The sequence below is a fragment of the Furipterus horrens genome, unplaced genomic scaffold (genome assembly GCF_987537825.1).
Source record: "Furipterus horrens unplaced genomic scaffold, mFurHor1.1.pri manual_scaffold_12, whole genome shotgun sequence".
NCBI classification, from domain to species: domain Eukaryota; kingdom Metazoa; phylum Chordata; class Mammalia; order Chiroptera; family Furipteridae; genus Furipterus; species Furipterus horrens.
This window is the reverse complement of record NW_028327182.1, coordinates 43,283,224-43,307,469: the sequence shown is the minus strand read 5'-3', so window position 1 is coordinate 43,307,469 and position 24,246 is coordinate 43,283,224. Positions and strand designations below refer to the sequence as shown.

At 36.7% G+C, this 24,246-nt stretch overlaps 1 protein-coding gene across 3 annotated transcripts in view; it reads right to left on the bottom strand.

Moving 5' to 3' along the window:
• NAA16 (N-alpha-acetyltransferase 16, NatA auxiliary subunit) overlaps positions 1 to 24,246 on the bottom strand; it is a 92,697-nt gene that overhangs the window by 5,178 nt on the left and 63,273 nt on the right. For 2 of the 3 annotated variants that reach the window (XM_090258935.1, XM_090258936.1), the window contains 9 exons: positions 23,362 to 23,434; positions 21,039 to 21,208; positions 20,544 to 20,696; positions 16,657 to 16,785; positions 9,237 to 9,450; positions 7,747 to 7,940; positions 2,545 to 2,653; positions 1,760 to 1,858; positions 1,280 to 1,423 (listed from right to left, as the gene is read on the bottom strand). In XM_090258935.1, coding sequence (XP_090115061.1) covers positions 1,280 to 1,423; positions 1,760 to 1,858; positions 2,545 to 2,653; positions 7,747 to 7,940; positions 9,237 to 9,450; positions 16,657 to 16,785; positions 20,544 to 20,696; positions 21,039 to 21,208; positions 23,362 to 23,434 — 1,285 coding nt within the window. Of the gene's footprint in view, positions 1 to 1,279; positions 1,424 to 1,759; positions 1,859 to 2,544; positions 2,654 to 7,746; positions 7,941 to 9,236; positions 9,451 to 16,656; positions 16,786 to 20,543; positions 20,697 to 21,005; positions 21,209 to 23,361; positions 23,435 to 24,246 lie in introns of those variants that run through there. The other variant, XM_090258934.1, reaches the window with a different exon arrangement.

The following is a 24,246-nucleotide window of genomic DNA, read 5'->3' as shown; positions in this document are numbered from 1 at the left end:
GACAACTTCCCTAATTTGGTGAAGGAAATATACATACAAGTCCAGGAAGCAAAGACACACCATAATTAAATGGCCAAAGGTTAGAGATAAAGAGAGATTCTTAAAAATAGCAAAAAAGAGAGTTACCTACAAAGGAGTTGGTTTCTAAAAAGAAACTTGGCAGGCAAGAAGAAACTGGCAAGAGGTATTCACAGTGATGAAAAGCAAAGACCTGCAACCAGGATTACTCTATCCAGCAAAGCTATCATTTTGAATGGAAGGGCAGATAAAGTGCTTCCGAGACAAGGTAAAGCTAAAGAAGTTCCTCATCTCCAAACCACTACTATATGAAATGTTAAAGGGACTTATTTAAGAAAAAGATGATCAAAACTATGAATATTAAAATGGCAACAAACTCACAAGTATCAACAACTGAATCTAAAAAATGAATACAAAAACAAAAACAAACTAAGCAAACCACCAAAATAGGAACGGAATCATAGGTACGGAGATCATTTGGAGGGGTATCAGCTGGGAGGGAGAAGAGGGGAAATTGGAGAAATGGTGCAGGGATCAAGAAGCATAATTGGTAGGGACAAAATAGCCAGAGGGATGTTAATAACAGTATAGAAAAGAGTGAAGCCAAAGAACTTACATGCACGACCCATGGACATGAACTAAGTGGGGAGGATTGTTAGAGGGAATGAGGGTACTAGGTGGAGGGGAGCAAAGGGTAAAGAATTGGGACAACTTTAACAGCATAACCAATAAAATGTACTTAAAAGTGTGGGAAAAAAAATAAATTAAATAAATAAACCACTTTCTATGATTACCTGGTATTTCATCCTACAAACCTACTTCTCCCTATTATTGGACATACATTAAATTTATTTCCATTCTTTTCCATATACTTAAACACAGTTCAGTTAATATCTTTGCACTTAAAGCTCTTTCTTTGCTTTGGAATAATTCTTTAAAATTATTCACAAAAGTATGACTATAGCAAAAGACATAGGTAATGTAAAGCTCTTGATAAGAATGACAAATTGCTTTTTTACGTGGCTGGGCCAATTTACACTGTAGTAGCAAAATACAAGAGCATTTGTTAACCACACCTTAACTATACTTTAATCTCTGTTAAACAAAGAAATAAAAACTGTCTTAATTTGAAAGATCTAAAATGGTGTATTTACTTTTCTCTAATAACTACTAAGGTCAAACATCTATCCAAACTTCTTTTTTAAAACCACATTCTAACTTTTTTCCATAAACATTTTAACTCTGGGAGCCAAATACCAACCTGAAAGTAGATGCTGAAGAGAGGTAGTGTTATGTTTGAGAAAATCCTCATTAAAACTTTCTAAATCCTTGTTCAAAAATATTTTCTGCATTTCTTGAGACAGAACTTTGCTCACAATGTCTGGAAGATTACTATGATTAGACACTATAAAAACAAAATATTTGAGTTTTTTAAAAATTTAGGTCTGTCCTTTTAAACAAAATCAGTTGAAATACATTTATTTAAGCTCGATGTATTTTATATAGTAAAAAATTACTGCTCCTCTGGAATATAAATACATTCTAGCTTAAAAATTCACTAGTTTCCAGCATATCTTTGCTAGCATGTGTACTTTATAAGCATATCTTCATTTAAGTACAATATAAAAACTATCTCTTTTTTTCTTTACATTTTGCAAATCTCTTTTAATGTGTAGCTTAATGGAAAACAGCTAAATTGTCACATTTGCTTTTACATAAATATTACCTTATTTATACTCACCAGATTTAGAAAATTTAATTAAACATTCATGTAACCATGGATTATTACTGTTCATGGCAAAAGCTCGTTTGACAGATTGTAGCATTAACAGAAACTTTCCTGTGTCAGAAAAAAATAAAACAGGATCAATACTTTATGCATGATATTTTATTCACTGTATTTTACCCTCACTTAAAATCCAGTAAAAAAAAAAAAAAATGTTACCTTTCCTATAGCATTTATAAGCAAAATTCAATCATAGAGTATTCCCTCTCTTATCACAGGTATTACGTTCTAGACGCCCCCCTGCGACAGGTGAAAATCCGTGAAGTAGAAACCTTACATTTATTTTAGTATTTATATATATTTTAAGGCTTTATAAACCCTCCCCACACACTTATAAACCGTTCCCAGTCCCTTATTAACCTTTTCCACACTTTTATAAATACTACTTATGTTCTTAAACATATTCCACACCCTTAAACCTACGTAACTTTAACAACATATGTATACAGTACCGCAAAATCCCGCGATATAGTGAAAAATTCACGATAAATAATTAAATATAATATTTTTAAAAATCCTGTGATACAGTGAGGCCGTGATATGTGAACCACGATATAGAGAGGAACTACTGTAGTTTTGATTATTAAAGGCAACATTTGTGTATCAGAAGAAAAAAGGATTAAGAGCTATTGTGGAATATTCAAATGGAACATTGAACAAAAATAGGTCTAATTAACAAGATTATACTGACTATGGTCATCAAAATAATTAAGAATTAAAAACTGAATTCAAAGCATTACCTTTTCTAAAATATATTTCAAATGCTAACAGATGAGTGTCAATGTTATCAGCAACAAGGTACTTAAGAGGTATAAGGAACTTAATAGCTTCTTCCAGTGGATTTTCTATCTATTTTGAAAAAGAAAGAAAAATTAGTACATTTAAAAAACAGCTACACAAGTCAAATTTCTCCCCAAATTTCATATTAATACATATCTGAAACACACTTTCCTCTACCCTCAACATATTTCAGTTGGTCTAATAATCAAATAAACATGAGACAGATGAACAAGAGAAAATGACCAAATTTAATTACATACATACATACATAAATATGGGAAGGAATGCCACACATGTAAGATAGTTAGAGATCCCACATACATGAGAGGTTCAGAGAGAAAGGGCAAATGAAGTACACATGTATGTATGATATTCTGAGTAAAGGATCACCATGGGGATTGAGAAGTAGGAAGGTAAGAAAAGCAGATGTTCAATAATTAGTAATTTGTCCTGCCCAATAGATAGATCAGAAAGGTTATTTCTGATAATGTCTTATTGTGGGAAAGACCCCTAGTTCAAATTCTTTTAGGTAGTTAATGGAGGCAGAGTTTCTCTTAAGCCCATAAGATCCTGGTCACCTCTAGGCATATCTTGGGGTGACTTGTTCTGAACTCTACATACAACACTTCTTTTTATATAACTAACTGAAGGAGATGGTACACCAAGTACTGACAGCCCCTTATACTACAAACATCTGAAGTACATAATTATAATTTTATCAAGTAACTGAAAAACATAATGACACATTTAAAACACTCATACTAGATTCATAGCAAATAAACCATAAAAAAATATTTCCTGCCCTGCCTGGTGTGGCTCAGTGGATTGGGATCCAGCCTGCAAACCAAAGGGTCGCCAGTTTGATTCCCAGCAGGGCACATGCCTGGGTTGCAGGCCAGGTCCCCAGCTGAGGGTGCACAAGAGGCAACCGCACATTGATGTTTCTCTCCTTCTTTCTTCCTCCTTTCCCCTATTTCTACAAATAAATAAATAAATAAAATCTTAAAAAAAAAATTTCCCTAAATCTGGTTCCTAAATATCTAAATCCTGGAGATGAGGTGCTAATTCTTTGTAGCTAAAACATACCTAGTAAGATACATAAAATGCTTCCATATTTAATAGACAACTGTACTGTTGCTATACAAATTACCAAAAACTTAATATCTTCGTCGTCGTCGGCAGCCGTCCGTCTCGAGAGACGATGGTGTAGCTTCTTAAGTGTCTATCTGCACCGCCGAGAATGGCTGTGCAGTCCGACTCGGGAGTGACACGGCATCTGTCTCCTCCCGTGTTGAATCGACATCTTGCGATGACGCTGGAGTGTCCTCTCCAGTGGAGCTGAAGCTACAGAGCCTGGGCAGGGTGATATGGAGGGTCTGCTGTTGCCCATGCAGCAGACCCCCCCTCTCTTCGCAGCTGAAGGGTCCAAGGGAAAGACGGAGTCAATACAGCTTGGCTTCAGGTGCGCCGCAGGAGTTGCCGGTGTTGACTACAACGTCAAACCGCCTTAGGGACTCCGGCTCCGGATTTTCTGTCGGGGTTTACTCCCTTAGCCTTTCCCCTGAAGAGGTATGCCGCAAGGCAGCGGAGGTTTTTTGGAGTCAGAGTTTTCCTTCTCTGATGTACCCTGACTGGAAGATCGAACCAGCGACACTTAGCTCGCAGGCCGACGCTCAATCCACTGAGCTAAACCAGCCAGGGCACTTAATATCTTAAGACAATACAAATTTATCATCTTGCAGTTCTGAAGGTTAAAAGTTCAACATGGGTTTCGCTGGACTTAAAATCAAGTGTCAGCCAGACTGCATTCCCTTCTGAAGACTGTAAGGGAGACTATGTTTCAGCACCTTTTTCAGCTTCTCAGGGCTGTCTATGTTCTCTCTCCTCTATCTTCAAAGGCCATCAACCAGGGGTGGAGTCCTCACACCACTCCCACCTCCTTCCCTCTTCCACTTTTAAGGCCCTTTGTGATTAGGCCCGCCTGGACAATTCAGGCTAATCTCCCTATCTTAAGGTAAGCTAATTATTGGGTTGGCCAAAAAGTCCATTCAGTTTTTTCCATAAAAGGCACGTTTTTCATTTTCACCAATAACTTTATTGATTTGGATATTTTGAGTATGTTGGCTATGTCTCACTCTCTCACTTCTAGTGGGTAGAGGCCAGGGGTGCTTTAAACATATTCGAATGCATAAGACAGCCCCAGAGCAAAGAATTATTTGGCTAAAATGTCAACAGTACAAGAAACTCTGCAAACCACTTTTGACACACTTGGTCAGTCACCTTCTCCATGTACTGCACAAATCTTATTTTCTGTGTTTCAGCTGTGTTTTTTTTTTGTTTTTTTTTTTTCAGATTTAATGTGTTTTATTGATTAAAATATTACATTTGTGCCAATTTCCCTTCCCTCTGCTCCCCTCCACCCGGTGGCCCCCCTCCCTCCAGTTGTCCCCCCCTTTTAGATCATGTCCATTAGTTGTGCATACAGTTCCTCCCAACCTCTCTCCGTCTATTCCATTCCCTCCTACCATGATCCCCAATTCCTATATCATCTCCCTCCCTCTCCCCACTCCCCCTCCCTGTTGACCTCCCCCCAATATGCTTCCCGTACCCACAGTTCCTTTTCCACTCTCGTTGCCTGTTTAGTTTGCCTTTGTTTCATCTCCCTAGCTTCTGTTTTTTAAACCAGTCCCTTTAACATCTCATATAACAGTGGTTTGGATCTAATGAACTCTTTCAGTTTTATTTTGTCCTGGAAACACTTTCTCTGCCCTTCTATTCTGAATGACAATTTCGCTGGATAGAGTATTCATGGTTGTAGGTTTTGGATTTTCATTACTTTGAATATTTCTTGCCAGTCCCTTCTTGCCTGTAGGGTCTCCCTTGAGAAGTCAGCTGATAGTCTAATTGGGACCCCAAAAGAATTATTTCTTTTCTTCTCTCTTGCTGCTTTTAAGATTCTCTCTTTATCTTTAATTTTTGACATTTTGATTATAATGTGTCTTGGAGTGGTTCTCCCTGGGTCCAGTCTCTTGGGAACTCTCCTTGCTTCCTGGACCTGCAAGTCTATTCCCTTCCCCAAGTCTGGGAAGTTCTCCTTTATTATATTTTCACTCAATTTTTCAAGTTCTAGTTCATCTTCCTCATTCTCTGGCAAACCAATGATTCTTATGTTGGGCCTTTTATAGCTGTCCCAGAGGTTTCTGATCCTTTCGTTGTTGCTTCCCATTTCCTCTCTCTGCATTGGTTGACTGCTTGTTCCTTCTCCATATTCCAGTTTGTTGAAATGAACTCTGGATTTTTTTTCCTCACCATCTGTCTCGTATGTGGTTTTGTTCCTTTCGTTATGAAAGTTTTTCGCTTCTTTCTTATCTTTTTCCTGCTCTTTTGTGAATTCTGTAAGCCACCTGATAACAATGGCCCAGAACTGAGCCTCTGACAGGTTTCTTATCTGTTCATCTGTCAGGTTCTCTATCTGTTGCCTGGTGAGCTGTGTCACCGGGATTTCTATAGTTGTCTGCCTCATTTTGACAGATGCGTTTTGTTTTCTTGGGCCGGCTGTAGGGGGCAGTGCCTGTGTACGCGTCACAATTCAGCGACCGGCGCCTGTCTGCGACCTATTTCGCAGCCCTGTGGTGCTTTCTTTGGGGGCGGGGGTCCAAGATGGATTCACACAGTTATTCAGCTAGGAGACCGGGATCTGTCCTCCCGCCCCCCTGGGCCTCACTGTTCAAGGCGATGCGGTGGCTGCTTTCCCCAGCGCTGGGGTCACGCACAGCCAGGGGCTTGACTGCCGCCAGGATTTTTAGCCGCCCCGCCCCACTGTCTCAGGTGCGACCGCAAACAGCGCTGCCCTCTTTAACTCTTACCTGCCCAAATGGCACCGCTGGTTTATAACTTCATATGTTGGGCTTCCGTGTAGTTTTATTTTCTGGAATTTCTAGTTATCCTTTGTTTTGAAGTAGTTGTATTCCTCTCTAGTTGTAGAGGGAGACCTAGCGTGTCCGTCTAAGCCTCCATCTTGGCCGGAAGTCCTTGCTTTCCACTCTTCTCAGCTGTGTTTTTACCTTTCTTGAAATAATATAGCATATATGCCTAAAATGTTACATATTTTCTTTCATCTTCGATATTGAAATAATCGTTGTCGTTGGCAGCCGTCCGTCTCGAGAGACGATGGTGTAGCTTCTTAAGAGTCTATCTGCACCGCCGAGAATGGCTGTGCAGTCCAACTCGGGAGTGACACGGTATCTGTCTCCTCCCGTGTTGAATCGACATCTTGCGATGACGCTGGAGTGTCCTCTCCAGTGAAGCTGAAGCTACAGAGCCTGGGCAGGGTGATATGGAGGGTCTGCTGTTGCCCATGCAGCAGACCCCCCCTCTCTTCGCAGCTGAAGGGTCCAAGGGAAAGACGGAGTCAATACAGCTTGGCTTCAGGTGCGCCGCAGGAGTTGCCGGTGTTGACTACAACGTCAAACCGCCTTAGGGACTCCGGCTCCGGATTTTCTGTCGGGGTTTACTCCCTTAGCCTTTCCCCTGAAGAGGTATGCCGCAAGGCAGCGGAGGTTTTTTGGAGTCAGAGTTTTCCTTCTCTGATGTACCCTGACTGGAAGATCGAACCAGCGACACTTAGCTCGCAGGCCGACGCTCAATCCACTGAGCCAAACCAGCCAGGGATGATATTAAAATAGCTGCACAAAAATCCACCAATTTCAGGTTTTTTAAAAATGCACGCCGATATGACAGCTGTCACAATACAATCTAACAAAATTGTTTCAAATGAAGTTAAAGATAACTAAGCACTTGCTACTGGAGCCATTGGATGGAAAAACCTAAATGAACTTTAAGGTCAATCCAATACAACCTTGAATTCTATCTGCCACCTTCATTCCTCTTTACCATGCAATGTAACATATTCACTGGTCCAGGATTTAGAATGTGCACACCTCTGGAGCATCATGATTGAGCCTACCACAACTACAATTCTATGTATAATATGCATTAGCAAAATTTGCATATTATCACTCAAAAATAATTGATGACTTATCATAGTAACCTTCAAAAATTACAAATGGCTTATAATTTGTAACTTTAAATAAAATATTTATAGCCAGCACAAAACTGAGTAACTTTAATTTTACCAAATTAATATAGTAAATTCATCTTACCCTTTCTAATTTTTCAGGTATAAGTTCTTCTTTGAGACCACTGGGTTCTTCTTCATCATCATCTCTTTTTTTCTTTTGATTTTTTTGTTGACGTTCCCTTTCCATATGCTTTCTCTCCTCTTCTAATTTAGCCTTTTTCTGAGCTCTCCTCTGCTTGCTAAGCATTTTCTTCAATTCTTTGGCTGACAGGTTTTCTACAAATATCCAAATGCATAAGCATTATGAGTAAATGTTTCCATTTTTCCTTATATTCTTATGCAATAGCTACTATTAGTATAGTTATTTGGGGGAAAGGAGAAAAAGGCAACTATTTAAAATTTTTTAGAAAGTATTCCTAATGACTAACATTAAATAAGCATCGCACACAAAGACAACCAACAAATGCCCCACTGACTGAAATTAACCAATTCTAGTTCAGTTCTACCTCCTACACAATACATGACTTTGGGCAAATCATCTCTCAGTATCAAGTTTCAAACTGTGTAAAGTGGGCTGTTAATATCAACTATTCTCTTAAGAGTATTTCAAGGATATAAACACATGCTTTCTAAACACTGCATATTACAAATGAAAGATAAGAAATTTTCCTCTATACTATTTCTCAAATATTCCTATATCTTAGTGAATAAAAGCTGTATAGATATTTTCATTAGCATTATTATTATTTTCAATAAAGTAAGTACGAGTAGTTGTAAGAGAAATTATCTTTCCCTAAGGGGCTCAATGCTATTTTCAGTTAAGAAGAAGAAGGAAGAAAGGAGGAGGAGAGAGAAGGAGGGAGGACGAGGGAGGAGGGAGGAGGAGGGGAGAAGAGGAAGGAGGGGGGTGTAGGAGGAGGGAGGAAGTAGGAAGTAGGAAGAAAGAAGGAGGAAGAAGAAGAAGAAGAATCCAGTCCACTGCCATTTCTATTTCTCCTGAACTGGCCATACTGAAGATAAAAATAAAAAAAGATTGCAAGTCATTCCATTAGGGCAGTGGTTCTCAACCTTCCTAATGCCGCGACCCTTTAATACAGTTCCTCATGTTGTGGTGACACACAACCATAAAAATATTTTTGTTGCTACTTCATAACTGTAATTTTGCTGCTGTTATGAATCGTAATGTAAATATCTGATATGCAGGATGTATTTTCATTGTTACAAATTGAACATAATTAAAGCATAGTGATTAATCACAAAAACAATATGTAATTATATATGTGTTTTCTGATGGTCTTAGGTGACCCTGTGAAAGGGTCGTTCGACCCCCAAAGGGGTCACAACCCACAGGTTGAGAACCGCTGCATTAAGGTGATTTAGAAGCATTAGCTACAGAACATCATCTTGCTGGCTTTTCCTAAGTATTTCTCCCGCATTTTTTTTCACACAAATAAAGGTATATTGTTTTCACATTCATTCGACAACATATTTTTCTATGTATTGTTTAGGTTAATGACATTCTGAAATTTAGTAATCTTTTCCAATTTTTAAAAACAGTTCCTTGTCAGTTACCTGAATTTATTTCTTGTTGTTTGCTTTCACTGGTTAAGGGATTATCGTACAATTTCAAGTATATTTCAATTGCTGATCTAGCAGCCTTGAAATAGAAGGCATGTCTTCTGAGTGTATCTTCTAATCTCAAAAGGTCAACATAGGCACGAAGGGTCATCTTTCTCATGCAGTATGTATGAAAGTCAAACTGATCATCGGTTATCTCCAAAAAATGCTTAAAAAACAAAACCACAAAATTATCTCTTACATTTTGTCAATAATATCTGTTGAAAAGAAAACCATAAAAAGCTCCCAAAACATTCTCAACAGTCAGAATATCACTTAGTTGCTGCCCTCTCCATGTTTTAACACTGTGAAGAACATCAAGTCCTTCTTTGCATATAACAAGTTTCTCTTTCTACAATCAATCATCATTCACTAGAAATCACGTTTTGTAATCATACTCAATTTCTATGTAATTAGATTTTTAAACCTGGAAATTAGTATATATTGATACCTTAGCTTTAATTCAACATTTCTCCTCAGTATTCCCCCAAAATGAGCATGGCAGAGTTAAACAGAGCTCTGACTGAAGACTAAAACATGTACTATAGGTTCACACAAAATGTTTACAAATCAGACTGCTCTGCTCAACTATGAGCTCTTCAAGGGCAAGTCTTGTTATGTCTATGCCCACTGCCTGGCAGAGGGCCTAACATAGCAGACATTCAATAAGCACAATAATTGCCAATTTAAGAGATCAGCTGCTTAGCAGACATATGACCTCAATTATCTAGAGCCTCCATTACTTAAGTCAGGAATAAAGAAATCTATAGAGTCAACACATAAGATCGTTAAAAATCATATAAGAACATATTTTAAAGTTTGTTCTAAACTGTAAACTGCTATATAAGCACAGAGCATTGTGGTTTTCTCTCTCTCAATAAGCTACCGTTAATCTACCTACATTCCATTTTAAGAAAGGTTCTTAGTCTGGAGTCTATGTATAAACATAAGATTTTGAGGCTTTCATTCAATTCTCAAAGGGCCCATGGCCCCCCAAAAGTTTAAGAACTAATCTTTCACATAGAAATAAAATTAACTCCCTACAAAGAAATCTATACTTTTATTTTCTTCCCTACACACATCTCTATCATCTCTTTCTTTTCCCCTACTTTAGCTTTTCCAAAAACATAAATTTGAAAAACAAATGATTTAATATAACAATACAGAACAAGCTTTTCTACCACTTCCTTTTCCCTCTGTCCTGGGGCCTAGTAACTCACTATGCAGAGGACACATTGGTAAGTGTCCATATCATTTGATAATTGTAGTTGTCTTGGTAGTTAGAAATACACCATACACAGAATTACACTAAGTACCTGAGACTTAAAAAAAGAATTAAGGTAAGAAGTTTAAAGTACAGTGTGGAGGGAAGGAAAAAGAAAAAAAAAATGAACACAGTTGGTATTCACTATGTACTTCAAAAATCATGTGTTAATGATTAATTTGAAAATCGCATTCCTCCCATCAATAAGACAATTCATAAATTATAACAAGCTTTTTTTTAAAAAAAGGATTACATATTTCATAAAATTGTTCATGGTCTTCCTAATGTCAATCAAGTTATGTCTAACACCATAAAAATATCTTAAAATTCAATACAATTAAAAATGAGAGTGTCAAAAATCATGGAGATGAAAACTAAGAGATTACAGGACTTTTTTGAGGTTGAGAAGCATTTATGTGTAAAAGGCAGACATAAGTTTCAAGAAATATTCCTAACAGCATTAGTAAACACAGATTTTAAGTCAAATCTCAGAGGGAGCCTTTGGAATCACAAACATTTAAGCCTCCTCTTTACCAGTAATAGCCCACAGGCTGCCTCTCTCCAGTAATTGTCTTCCATAAACAGGGTAAACAACTTATCCCACTTTGCCCAAGGCTTTCAGTTTTTCCACTGAAAGCCTTATGTCTCAGGAACTTGCTGAGTCCTACAACCCTAGATGTCGAGCTTTCTATAGCAGTGGTTCTCAACCTTCCTAATGCTGTAACCCTTTAATACAGTTCCTCATGTTGTCGTGACCCCCAACCATAAAATTATTTTCATTACTACTTCATAACTGTAATTTTGCTACTGTCATGAATCGTAATGTAAATATCTGATATACAGGATGTATTTTCATTGTTACAAATTGAACATAATTAAAGCATAGTGATTAATCACAAAAACAATATGTAATTATATATGTGTTTTCCGATGGTCTGAGGCAACCCCTGTGAAAGGGTCGTTCAACCCCCAAAGGGGTCGTGACCCACAGGTTGAGAGCCATTGCTCTATAGTAAGATAATAGTGGTGGACCAGCTATGACTAGGGTTAAATTAGAAAAAGTAAGGTACTACAAAATAATTTTGCTCTTGGAAGAAATGATGTTTGAAGAAACCTACTTAAAAACAACTAATCTTAAGTTGATTTTCTTTTTAAAGTTTTTACTTGGAATAATTATAGATACAGAGGAATTTCAAAGGTAGTATAAAGATGTTCTATACACTTTTCCCTCAGCTTCCCGCAAAATGCTGCACCCTACATAACTAAATACAGTATCAAAACCAAAAGAATGACACTTGTATAACTTGCATAGACAGTTTTGTGTGATTTTATCATGTGTAGATTTGAGTACCTATTACCACAATCAATACACAGAACTCTCTCATTACCACAAATATCTATCTCCCTTGTACTACCTTAGGATGATTTGTAGGTCTCCAAATTTATAAAACATAAAAATATATTAAATAACACAAACAAGTAAAGTTAATTTCTCTTAGGCATAAGACCTGGGTTCTGGGAATCCAGGCCTGGTTTAAGCAAGCCCCCACAGTAACTGCTGGTGTCAGGGACTGCCTAACCCCCAATAAATTGGCTACCCCCGGCACCAGTGACTGCTTATGTCCTTCAAAGGTATCCTTATCTGCAGACAGGAATTTAGCAACTTCTCTGTTCTCAGAATCAATTCCCACTCCCCAATCTGAGCCATCTGCAGAAAGTCTCTTCACCTCCCCCTGCCCCTAGCTGCCCTAGATTCAGGAAACTATCAGGAGATGGCAAATGTCCAACCACCAACCTGCTGGCTGTACAAGGGGGCAACTTAGCCTATCCTGTACTGCTTATGTATTCCAAGTCTCAGAACTCCTTAAAGCTGCACTCTTCCCTGACCCTGGCTGCTGGTGTCTGCCTTGACCCCAGCCTTACGTGTTGCATACCCAATAAACCATCTTGTACATTTGGCTGCTGGCCTTCTATACCTCCACTGAGCCCCACCAAACCTAACAGTTTCCCTGCACTTTGGCCAAACAAGAGCATGATAAGATCACTTAGGTCACTGCAGTCCCTAGGTAGCCCAATTTTAACATACTGCTCGTGCCCTTAACTCAATGTTCCCCTCACCATAAGCACTAGTTCTCTCTCTCTCTTTTTTTTCTTGGGGGTAAGGGAGTAGTAATGCAGGAATTGCTTAAATTGTCAAAATTAGACTTCAATCAAAGTAAGAGAAGTGAGCAAAGAATTAAGAAATGCTATTTTCAGCTTAGAGTGCAGTTTTCACCCTGGCTGGTGTGGCTCAGTTGGTTGGAGCATCGTCCCATAACTTAAGGGTTGTAGGTTCGATTCCTGGTCAGGGCACATATCTAGGTTGCAGGTGCATACAATCCCAGTCCAGACACATATAGGAGGCAACAAATTGAGGTTTCTCCCTCTCCCTTCCTCTCTCTCCAAAGCAATGAAAAAATGTCCTCTGGTGAGGATTAAAAAAAAAAAAAAAAGTGTGGTTTTGTTTAGTAATTCCCTACTAAACCCTGTCTTCTGACCAAGATTCATATAACCATTCCTTCTCAGAGCTCTGGCTTAGACTAGTAAGAAATATGACAAAAAACTCTGGACTTAAAAAAATCAATAACTAGACCAAAGAGGGTAATAAACAACTCTAATGTCCTTTACAGAGTATCTGCCATTATAGAGCATGTGTCAATTTGATAAAAACTAAGATGCACCAGAAGATAAAATTATGAACTTTCTATGGTTTTGGGCTATCAAAAATCCTACATCTTGTCAAAAAGTTTTAGAAATATGTATTGTTGCTCTGTTTCAAATACAAATCACATTAAAATAAGATATCAATCATCTGAAAAGGGGAAAAAGGAAATTCAGTTCTTGAAGATAAAAGTTTAAATTTTATTCTGAACAAAAGTTCAGAGCCAATATTTTAAAGATAACTGTTTTGTTTTGCTTTGAATAAAACTAAATTTGTAAACATCAGATTGGTATATATATATTGATGTGTGTGTGTGTGTGTGTGCATCTCCATCCCGTACATATAATCCTGTAAGGGGCAGAGGCAAGACAAAGATAGAAAAATACTACAATGGGCCATTCCAGAATTCTAAGATTTTCAAATCCAATTACTAAGAGCTCACAGTAACATGTGTCATAGCTAAAACTGCCTTCAATGAAAGAATTCTGGAAGTTCTTGTAGACAGAAGCCTTAGCCTTTATTTGAATTTATCTCTTTACTCAATGAGCTATTTAGAAAGAAACCTGCTAAGTTTTTTGAGAAGTGTTCATTTCTTTACTAAAGTATTTTAAACTTGGGCACAAAGTAACAACGTAGATATCTTTCATAATAATCTTTTAATTCTGTTACCCTGGCTGGTTTGGCTCAGTGGATTGAGCGTCGGCCTGCGAGCTAAGTGTCGCTGGTTCGATCTTCCAGTCAGGGCACATCAGAGAAGGAAAACTCTGATTCCAAAAAACCTCCGCTGCCTTGCGGCATACCTCTTCAGGGGAAAGGCTAAGGGAGTAAACCCCGACAGAAAATCCGGAGCCGGAGTCCCTAAGGCGGTTTGACGTTGTAGTCAATACCGGCAACTCCTGCGGCGCACCTGAAGCCAAGCTGTATTGACTCCGTCTTTCCCTTGGATCCTTCAGCTGTGAAGAGAGGGGGGGTCTGCTGCATGGGCAACAGCAGACCCTCCATATCACCCTGCCCAGGCTCTGTAGCTTCAGCTTCACTGGAGAGGACACTCCAGCGTCATCGCAAGATGTCGATTCAACACGGGAGGAGACAGATACCGTGTCACTCCCGAGTTGGACTGCACAGCCATTCTCGGCGGAGCAGATAGACTCTTAAGAAGCTACACCATCGTCTCTCGAGACGGACGGCTGCCGACAGAATCTTTTAATTCTGTAATTACTCCTAAATCCTTACAATTATATTAAGAATTTTTAGATTATATATTAATTTTATTGGAAATTAATTTTAGAAGCATTAATCCATCAGAAAATATGTAATCATTCTATTTGTACTAAGCACTCACATGTTTACATATAACCAATAAACAAATCTTATTTTTGGTACAAATTCACTATAAAAAGACTAATTTACACGTAACATAAGAACAGGCTCTTGTGTATCGGTTTAGTTTTTTTTTTTCTTCCGATTTTCAAGCACCAACAGCAAACCCTAAATACAGTAAAGAATCTAGCAATAATAATTATGTAAAATGACCACAGGGTGATGTAAATCATATTTTTTGAACTAAAAGTACTGTTGATTCTTGAACATGGGTTTTTATAATTTTTTTTAAAAGATTTTATTTATTTTTAGAGAGAGGAGAAGGGAAGGAGGGAAAAAGGGAGAGAAACATCAATGTGAGAGAAAAATATCCACTAGTTGCCTCTCGCACATGCTCTGATTGGGGACCAAACCCGCAACCCAGGCATGCGCCCGGATCCAGAATCGAACTGGCAACCTTTTGTTTTGTGAGCCATACAGGTCACAGTAGTTTTTATAACTTTTTAAATACTGCATAGAAAAATGGACCTGTGCAGTTCAAACCCGCGTTGTTCAAAGGTCAACTCTATTTCTCTATTTTGATCCTTGGTCAGAAACCCATACATGCAAAGGACAAACAGTAGTTACACAAGGATTTTTGACTACACAGGGGTTAGCGCCCCAACCCCCTCATTGTTCAAGGGTCAACTATATCTTATCTAACATTACAGAATTTTACTTCATGTTATTCAGCCAAAATCACTAAAAAATTAAGGGAAAGTATAAGTTAAATAAAATTTAGTAATGGAATAGCTATTAATCATAGGCTAACAATTGTCAAAAAATGGTAAAAATAAATCAGTAATATAGTTATTAATGTTACGAGGAATGAGACTGAAACTGGACAAGTTCACAATTACAATGTTCCTAAGAATATACAGAAAATCTGATAAATTTCTAATTATGGTCCTGCTGGAATTACTGATTCGTAAGTAAACAATCTGTCAACTCACCAAGAATGTCTGGTTAATAAAAATATATCTTTCCTAATAAGAAACAGAATGTTTGTAAAGTGACAGACGTCAAGTTAGTGATCTATAGTTTTATCACAGAACAGCCTGATTTACACTGCAATGCCTGAATAGTTCACTTATCATCCAAGGGCTTTATATTTTCAAGAAGATGAGAATTTTTCCCAGAGATAGCCATCAAGTCCAGGCTTAAAAACAAAAACAAAAACAAAGCAAAAACTGTTATTCACAAAAGGGCTCAGATATAATCCTAGTTCCAGTTCCCATCAAAAGCCACCCCCTACGGTTTAGCCTTTCTTTTGGGTACTCTCAGAAGTTTCACATGGGAAAAAGGCCAAAGTGACTGCCAAGAGAGCAGACATCAGGCTCACCTGACTATGATGCCTGTGGTTTTATACTGCGTCAGCATGGGAACAGTGGTGCCGATTGACCCCAACTGAGGGCTGCTGAGGACTGCCTCAGGGGTGCATTTGTGGCTCTTTTCCTCCTGTTGTCCATTGGAAGGAGAGTGCTTCAGAGATGACAAAGAACAGGAAAACAAAAATTCACACAAAGAAAAAGAAAAGGCCCCTCACTAAGGTAAATCACACACATCATCCTAAAAGCAAGTAATAAAATAAACCTGCAAACCAGTCACAGACTGCTGCACAAAGTACTGAGCGTGGGAACAAATATCCTGGGAAGACAAACTGGAGAGAGGCTGACTACTGAGCAGATCCTGACATGAAGGGGAAAGAGGTGGCATCAGCTTGTGTATCCTTCTGGGCTAATGATGAAAATCAAATAATGGCCTAATTGAGGAACAGAAATTTTGAATATATGTTACTGGTAGCAACAATGGCTAACTAGATTTATCTCTTACTTGTTCCTTCAGACAAAGATATGGAGACCTGTTGAAATCACAACCACTTGAAGATCAAACAAAAGCAATCATTTATTCACAACCTCCAAATGTTTGAAGTATTTTTACAATAAAGTTTCCAAAGTAAATAAAAAAGGTAAATGATACCAAGTAGAAAAATACCTGCTTTTTTCATCACTTTGCTGGAGAAAAATAAAGTTAAAATTCTATCAACTTACCCTTTCTACTTCATGGCACTTTTTTAAGGCATCTCCGTATCTCCCCAAACGCTGATAAGCTGAAATGCACTCTGTCTGAAACCACATGCACTGCATTTCGTTTAGATTTTCCATGGCAGATGTTCCTTCCTGAAACAGAAGCATTCATTAATAGAAGAAGCAAACAATAAAAGAGATCCTAGAAATCTCATTTTCTCTTTTACAACTATGGCTACAAATATAACAATAGCAATTAACAAATATATAATATACTACCAAAAAGTTCCTATCGACTTAAAATTATGTCTTACTTACTCAGCTTCATTCGGGTATTCAACACTATATAAAGATTACAGATTACTAAAGCTAAGTTTTTAAGCAACAAAGCTTTTACTTAAGATATTTTAGATAGCAACCCTTCAGCCTATCTTCTGCCTATTAAGCAAAAGCTACTTAACCTTTCTTTGCTAACACAGGGTTACATACATCCATTATTGTCAAATCTGTCAGTACTAGGGTTTAAGACTGCTTTTCAGTTTCCTAGTCCCCTCCCCACACATTATGCTTAGGATATCAGCTATCACTTTTTTGTGCCCATGTGTCTGCTTCTAACAGCATTTCCTAATCTATGCCAGTTCTTCTCCTTTGAGCTGACAAAAGCAAATAATGACATTTATTAAAAATATTTGTTAATTCAGGCTCAATGTGAATTCTGAGAAGAATGTAAGTCTTAAAGTACCTACTTTCAGTGCCGAGGCAATGGAGTGTTGTCACATTTTTGAAGGTTATTTCAAATATATTTTATGTGACTCCAGGAAAGATGGCAATAGTACATTTACATAAGTAATTTTAATCTTCAGTTCTTTTTCACACCCATTTTGTGTTATCAGTTCAATTTTTAGAATTCTCATTAAAAGTATAAAAACTGGTTAGGTGAATGGAAGTATGAGTGCATTTTATTCTTCTTTGTGGTTAAATATATTTACATTTTTTGATGACTATCTATGTTTGTAAGAAATCTACATTATATTTCATTTCAAAAACTTTACCAACTAGAACTATACAACTTGCATCAACAACTCCATACAAAAATTTTTAACTGTGAAAAATCTTCAAGGAGGAAATATAAGTATTCCACTCAATGAACAAGCAGATACAAACTGATTACTCAAGGTCATTAGCAGTTTTCATGCTCTGGCTAACTCTATTATTATCTACCACATGTTACACATGTCTGGCAAATGAACCAGTATGGATAAACTGAACATGTTCTCCATACATCATGGCAACTTGTCAAGAGTAAATGACTGAAAGCAATTATGATGAACAAACTAGATTTGAGCGACTACTGTGAAACATCCAATCATCTTCCTTCTTCCTCATTTCCCTGTGCTTTTTCAGACAGTTGTCTGTGGTTATGGGGGGGGGGGGGTGTGGCAGCGGCGGCGGCGGGGTGGGTGTGGTGGATGTGGTGGTGGTGGTGGTGTGTGCGCACACACGGTTGGACTTACTTAACTTAAAAAGTTTTGTGTATTCATTTTTAATTATACTTTACTTCTAATCTCTACCTTGGCCTTCCAGGTGGTAGGTACTTTTCTTTACAAATATCACTGCCTTTATATCTACACTTGTACTTTCTTCTAACCTCTAAAATTGTGATTCAGTGGGAAGGACATTGAAAAGTTAAGAGCCCCAGCAATATTCACTGTGTGACCAAAGATGATGCAAGTAACCTCTTCAAAGGCCCAATCATATCACTGTAAAATGTCAGACAAACACATATAAAAGTTCTACATGAACATAAACTGTATTACTATTTTCGTAATTTATTTTCTCCTAATACTCATCATTTTTGCTAATATTTCTCCCTAACTTTTCAACTGCCACTTTGCATCTGCTGTTGATCCCTATGGCTTCTGAGTTTTAGAAACCCTAGTCACTGCAGTTTCTGTTCCTACAACACAATCCTAAAACCTAGGTTTTATTTTATATTTTTTAAAGATTTTATTTATTTTTAGAGAGAAGGGAAGGTAGGGGGGGAAGAGAGGAAGAAACATCAATGTATGGTTGCCTCTTGCACAACCCCAACTGGAGACCTGGCCTGCAACCTAGGTATGTGCTCTGACTGGGAATCAAACCAGTGATCCCTTGGTTCTCAGGCCTGCATTCAGACCACTGAGCCAAACCAAGGGCCTAAAACCTAGATTTTAGAGTCAGAGACACCTAACCTAGAATGCTGGATCCAAATAAATGACTAAGTGGGTGATCTCTAGATGCCATAGTATTTGGCCTCTCTATACATTTTCTTAACTATAATAGGAGGGTATTGATATCTTAAGATTGTTAAGATTAAATGACATCATACATATGTAAAACATACTCTTTGTTAATACCTAATAATGCCAGACTTCTTAAATTTGATGTGTACAAAATAATATCTTATAATCTCCTTGATTACTGATGAAGACATCTTTTTTGGCCATTCTAGTTTGCACTTCTGTGAACTCTTCACACGTTTTGCCCATACTTGCCTCATTTTATTTTTACTGAGTTTTCTGTGTGTATTTATGTTTCTATGACATCATTCTTACAAGTAAATTTTCATAATAAAAGTTCAAGCTTCTAAATTACAAAGGGTTTCCATTAACAATCAGACACAATTAGAATCCAGTTAACATTTAAGAAAGGTGGTACACTGGTGCTAGAGTAGTAATACATTATTAGCATCACAGAACACAGTGGTAACTTATGTTCACCCTAAATACCTTACCTATAAACACCAGCACTAAAGCGCTCCACTTTGTATGTAATGTGCACTTGGATGTGTATTTATTTCAAAGAATAATTAAAATTCGGAAATCAAACTTGCAATGGTTTCCTCGTGATGCCTCAATACTATATCCAGTATGTGCTAAATAACTATATCAGTGAATTCTTCGGAGTTCATTGTAAATCCTTTTCTCATTATATGGGTTAGAAATATATTCTCACTTCGTTTATGGTTATTCTGTTGTACATTATCTTGAATTTTAATATAGTCAAGTGTACCAATTTAGTCTTGTATTTTATGCTTTTGGTGTCTTAAGAAATATTTCTTACCTCAAGCCCTAAACATAAATTTCTCTACTGTCCTCCAGAAGTTTGGATATGTGCTTTCCAAACTTAGACCTTTAATCCATGTGGAATTGGTGTGCAGCATAAGAATGTCATTTTATTTTTTCCAACACAAATAACTAATTGTCCCAGCAGTATTTTTTCACTTCTAATCTTTAAAGCGCCTTTGGTTATATACCAAGTTTCCAAATACATGTGAATGTGTTTCTGAGCTTTCTACTCTGTTCCATTAGTCTACCTATATTTTTAATCATAAACATGTAAAATATTATTTTTATAATATAACAGAGAGTCTATGTTGAAAGGATATAAAAGGATTGTGAGGAACAGAAAGGAAAGGAACAAACCTTTAGTCCAACCATTTCAGTGAACTTAAATTCTCAATTGGCACAGAGACCAGTGGTCCATGAACCTTAAGTTTTACATTAGAAAGAATTCTATGAGTAATTCTGAACTAACAATGGTAAAGAGAAATTAAACAGCAGTCGCAAATTCCTAGCAAGACAAAGAATTATAAATCAAACACTACATATATTCACTGAAGTATGGCATATTGCTTATTATTATATAAAGAAATTTTGCTCCTGCTATTGCTTTTTAACCATCCCCCTCCAGGAGTACATGTACATACACACTCACCCTCAGTAAGACTCCATGCTTAGGGTATGAGCTAAATGGGATTTAAAAAAATAACAAAAACGAATTCTTAAGAACTTCAGTGGCAAACTTCACAAATCACCACAGAACTTAAGTTTAATTTTTATTAACTCAGACAATTACAAGCTATTTCCTACCCTTGTGAACTTGGAGCACATTTCCTCTGCTTCTTTTATCATATTTGCTCGAAGCATATATTTTGCACATTTGGAATTGATGAACCTATCAGCCGTGTCTAAAGACTGTGCTTCATCCATCCACCTTGCAGCTTCTTTGAGATTACCTATATGCTTTAAGATATAAAAATATTAAAGAAATTATAGTTTGATTAATATAATATGGGAGCAGTACAAATGGCAAGAGTTTATGAAGACAAATTAGGAATTTGGTACCATTTCTGTAAAATTTATCTAGAAATCTTCAGATAAATTAGAATTCACATTAACTAAGAGTTGAACCAAATGATTAACATTGAGTTCAAAACGACACAACCTAAAACTCTTTAGGATTATTAGAGTATTAGAAGTAGATTATCAGGGTACCATAAAAGTTACTTCTGCACATAAATAACTCTGAGGGTTCTTAAGTAGCTAAACTCTTTAATTATTAAAAAAACATGTCTGGGATTTTACCTTGTAAATTTTTGCTTTCATATAGAATAATTCTATTAGAGTTGGAGTACTAGCAATTGCAGCATTAATATAATCCAAAGCCAAAGAATATTGCCCAAGTTTATCAAAGTGTTGTGCCAGGAAATACTGAACCCAGAGCAGTGTTGTTGGGGGTTCCTTCTCCCCATTTTCTGCAATCAAACAAATATAAAATTACTATAGGGAAGAAGGCAAAAAAAAAAAAAAAAAAAGGATATCACATACTTTCTCTCCCCCAAAGCATAATGAAATTAATAATTATTACAATAACAAACAGTAAAAACCCAGCGAAAATGACCAATTTCAATAAAAAGAGGTATGACTTCATGCCATTAAGTTCAAAAAGTGGCAGCCACGCAGAGAAAGATGATGCTAATTTCACAGGCTTCTAACCCCTACCTCACTCCAAAGAAACAGTGAGGAGGAAAGAAGATAATCGATATAACTATGAATTCTCAGGCTGGGGGTATAAGGCAGCAGACCCAAGAAAGTAGCTTGGAGAAAAGATGTCCCTAATGACCAGCACAAGATTTCCACAAAGGCAAGTACTACCAGGGCTTAGCATTGTCTAGGCCTCAACACTAAATCAGGGAAACCCCAAGTTGAAGGAAATAAAGAAGATACATTCCTGGCAAGGTAGAAGTAACCCTTTGTAACAAAAGCAGTCACCTACTATCAGCTGAGCTCTACCGTGTTCCCATCCTGCACCCTCAAGCTACAGAAGAGTAGATAGATAAATACCAAGTTCTCGAATTAGATTTCAGAAGGGAAGACGTACAGGTATAAAACAGGGAAGAAAGTGAAAAAAAGAATTTACTCACACTACATCAGAAAAACACAGGTCTCCTAGACTAGCTGACCAAATAAAATGACAACATGCAGACAAATCAGTATAAATTAAAACACAAACAATAAATAAAGGCAAAGAATACAGAATTTATCTTGCTCCTCTTCCATAAAATATAGTTCAGGGCAACTGAATAATTGACGAGGGGACGCTCTTTACAAGCAGATTTCTAACTAACAAATACAGACCAAATGAAGACTTGAATGAAATAAGAAATTGAGGCAATGATTTTCAGTGACTGCTAAAATCATTAGGTGAGAGGCCAATGAGAAACTCTTTAATGGGCAGGTGGCTGACAATGTCTACGCCCTGACCAACCTTAACAACATAAAAAGAGACAAACAGAATGTCTTCTGCCTCCAGTTGTGATATAACAGGAAGTACAGTGCATCACATATAAAGTATTCACATGGAACCTGACTCTAATGAAGCCTGTAAATCTAACTGTAAGTTTACAAGAAATGTATTAAATGATACCATGAGAAAGCACATCAGCCAAATCCAAAATATGGAACATTCCACAAGACAAATAACCTTTCAACAAAAAACATTTTCTGAAAAGGGAGGGGAGGACACTACTCAAGATTAAAAGAATATCAGAAACATAAAAAGAATAAAGCGTGCACTTTATAGTTGGATCCAGACTCAAACAAATTATACAATCTTTTAAGATAATCAGGGAAATTGGCATGTATACTGGGTGTTAGACATTATGGTATGAGAATTTTGTATGAGATAGCACTGTGGTTACATCATCTGCTTAAGTGTTTTAAACAGTTAGAGATGCATACTAAGGTACTGACAGGTAAAACATATGTCTGCTTTTGAAATAATCCTGAAAAAGAGGTAGACAGAAGGTATTTCAAATAAGACTGGCAAAATGTTGATAACAGAAGTTGGGTAATGGGGACACAAGGGTTCATTATTCTACTTACTTCTGTGTCTGTTCTTTTATATGGAATTTGTTTCCAACTAACAAAATCAGAAGAGCAATGACATGTAAAAGACACATGAAGAAAACAGACTAAAGTTACCATCTGCATAACCGAAAGTAATCTAGAGTGTTTTCTAGAGTTGCCTTGATTTACATATGCCCCTACAAACAAAGAAACAAATTTTACAGGATTTAAATTTTTTTAAAAAAGTGGAAAGAAAAGGAGGGATTCAGTAAAAACACATTTCAATATAAACTGGCTGCATCATCTTTGGCAAGCCACTCAATCTCTCAAGTCTGTTTACTTGTGTTAAATAGGGTTAACTCCCACCTCACAATATTATGGATAATTTAAATTAAATTAAACTGAAGCAGGCTCTTCTCATTTCATTCACGAATTCAAATACTATTCAGTAAATACTTCTCAAGTAGCATGTACATAATAAACATAATATAGTTTTACTGTGATTAAAAATGGATTGATAGAGTAATTAAACTCCCAACAGAAGCTCATTCAAACTTACCATAAGGGCTAAAAAAGTCACATGTTTTAAGAGAGGCTTCATAATTAGTAACAAGCTCCTGGATTATAGAAATCTGTTTAAAAAAACATAACACAGTTTTACAATTTAAAAACATTTTCTTGAAGGTATTTCTATTTATTGCAGATTAAATTAATTTGGAAAACAATATACATCTTATTTCAAAATTATAAATTAACTACTAGGGTGTTTGCTCTTCCCACCTCCTCCCTATGTGGTGGGAAAGTGAGAAAAAAACATAACAGAAAATATACTGATCTCTTTATTTATAATAAAATAGAATCTCATTAATTTCTCATCCCAATAAGTAGTTTCAAGTTTTGAAGGACAAATTACCACTAGTTACTACCAAACCTTTTTTTGCCAATAAACATATATTTGTATAATTTATGAACACTTCATTTATTTTGCATTTTGCTTCCCACTGTCATATTGTGAAGCTGTAAGCCATTATATATTCAAATTTTCTAAAATGTCATTCATCATAAAAAAGTTCATACAGTGAGTTGATGGAAGGGATTAAGTAACTTCCTAACTAGATGTTTAAACTAGCACTGTTTTCAGTGATCACTTTGATAAACAAATTTAAATTTCAATGCTACACTCAAGAACAAAAATACTACAAATTGCACTATAAATGTCCTATTCTCTGAAAGTGCTAAATGAAAACTGACAGAAATTAGAAGTGGTAGCTGAAAAAAAAGCAGCTTATATGTACTGTTGGGTAAATGCCTATTGATGTTAACTGTTCAGAATTGTCTTATTTGTGAACATCGAAAAAAACAAAGGTCAAAAGTGAAGGAAAACCATTAAAACTTTTAATAATGTCTGACCAATATGGTATTATTTTAATAATGATAATTTGAA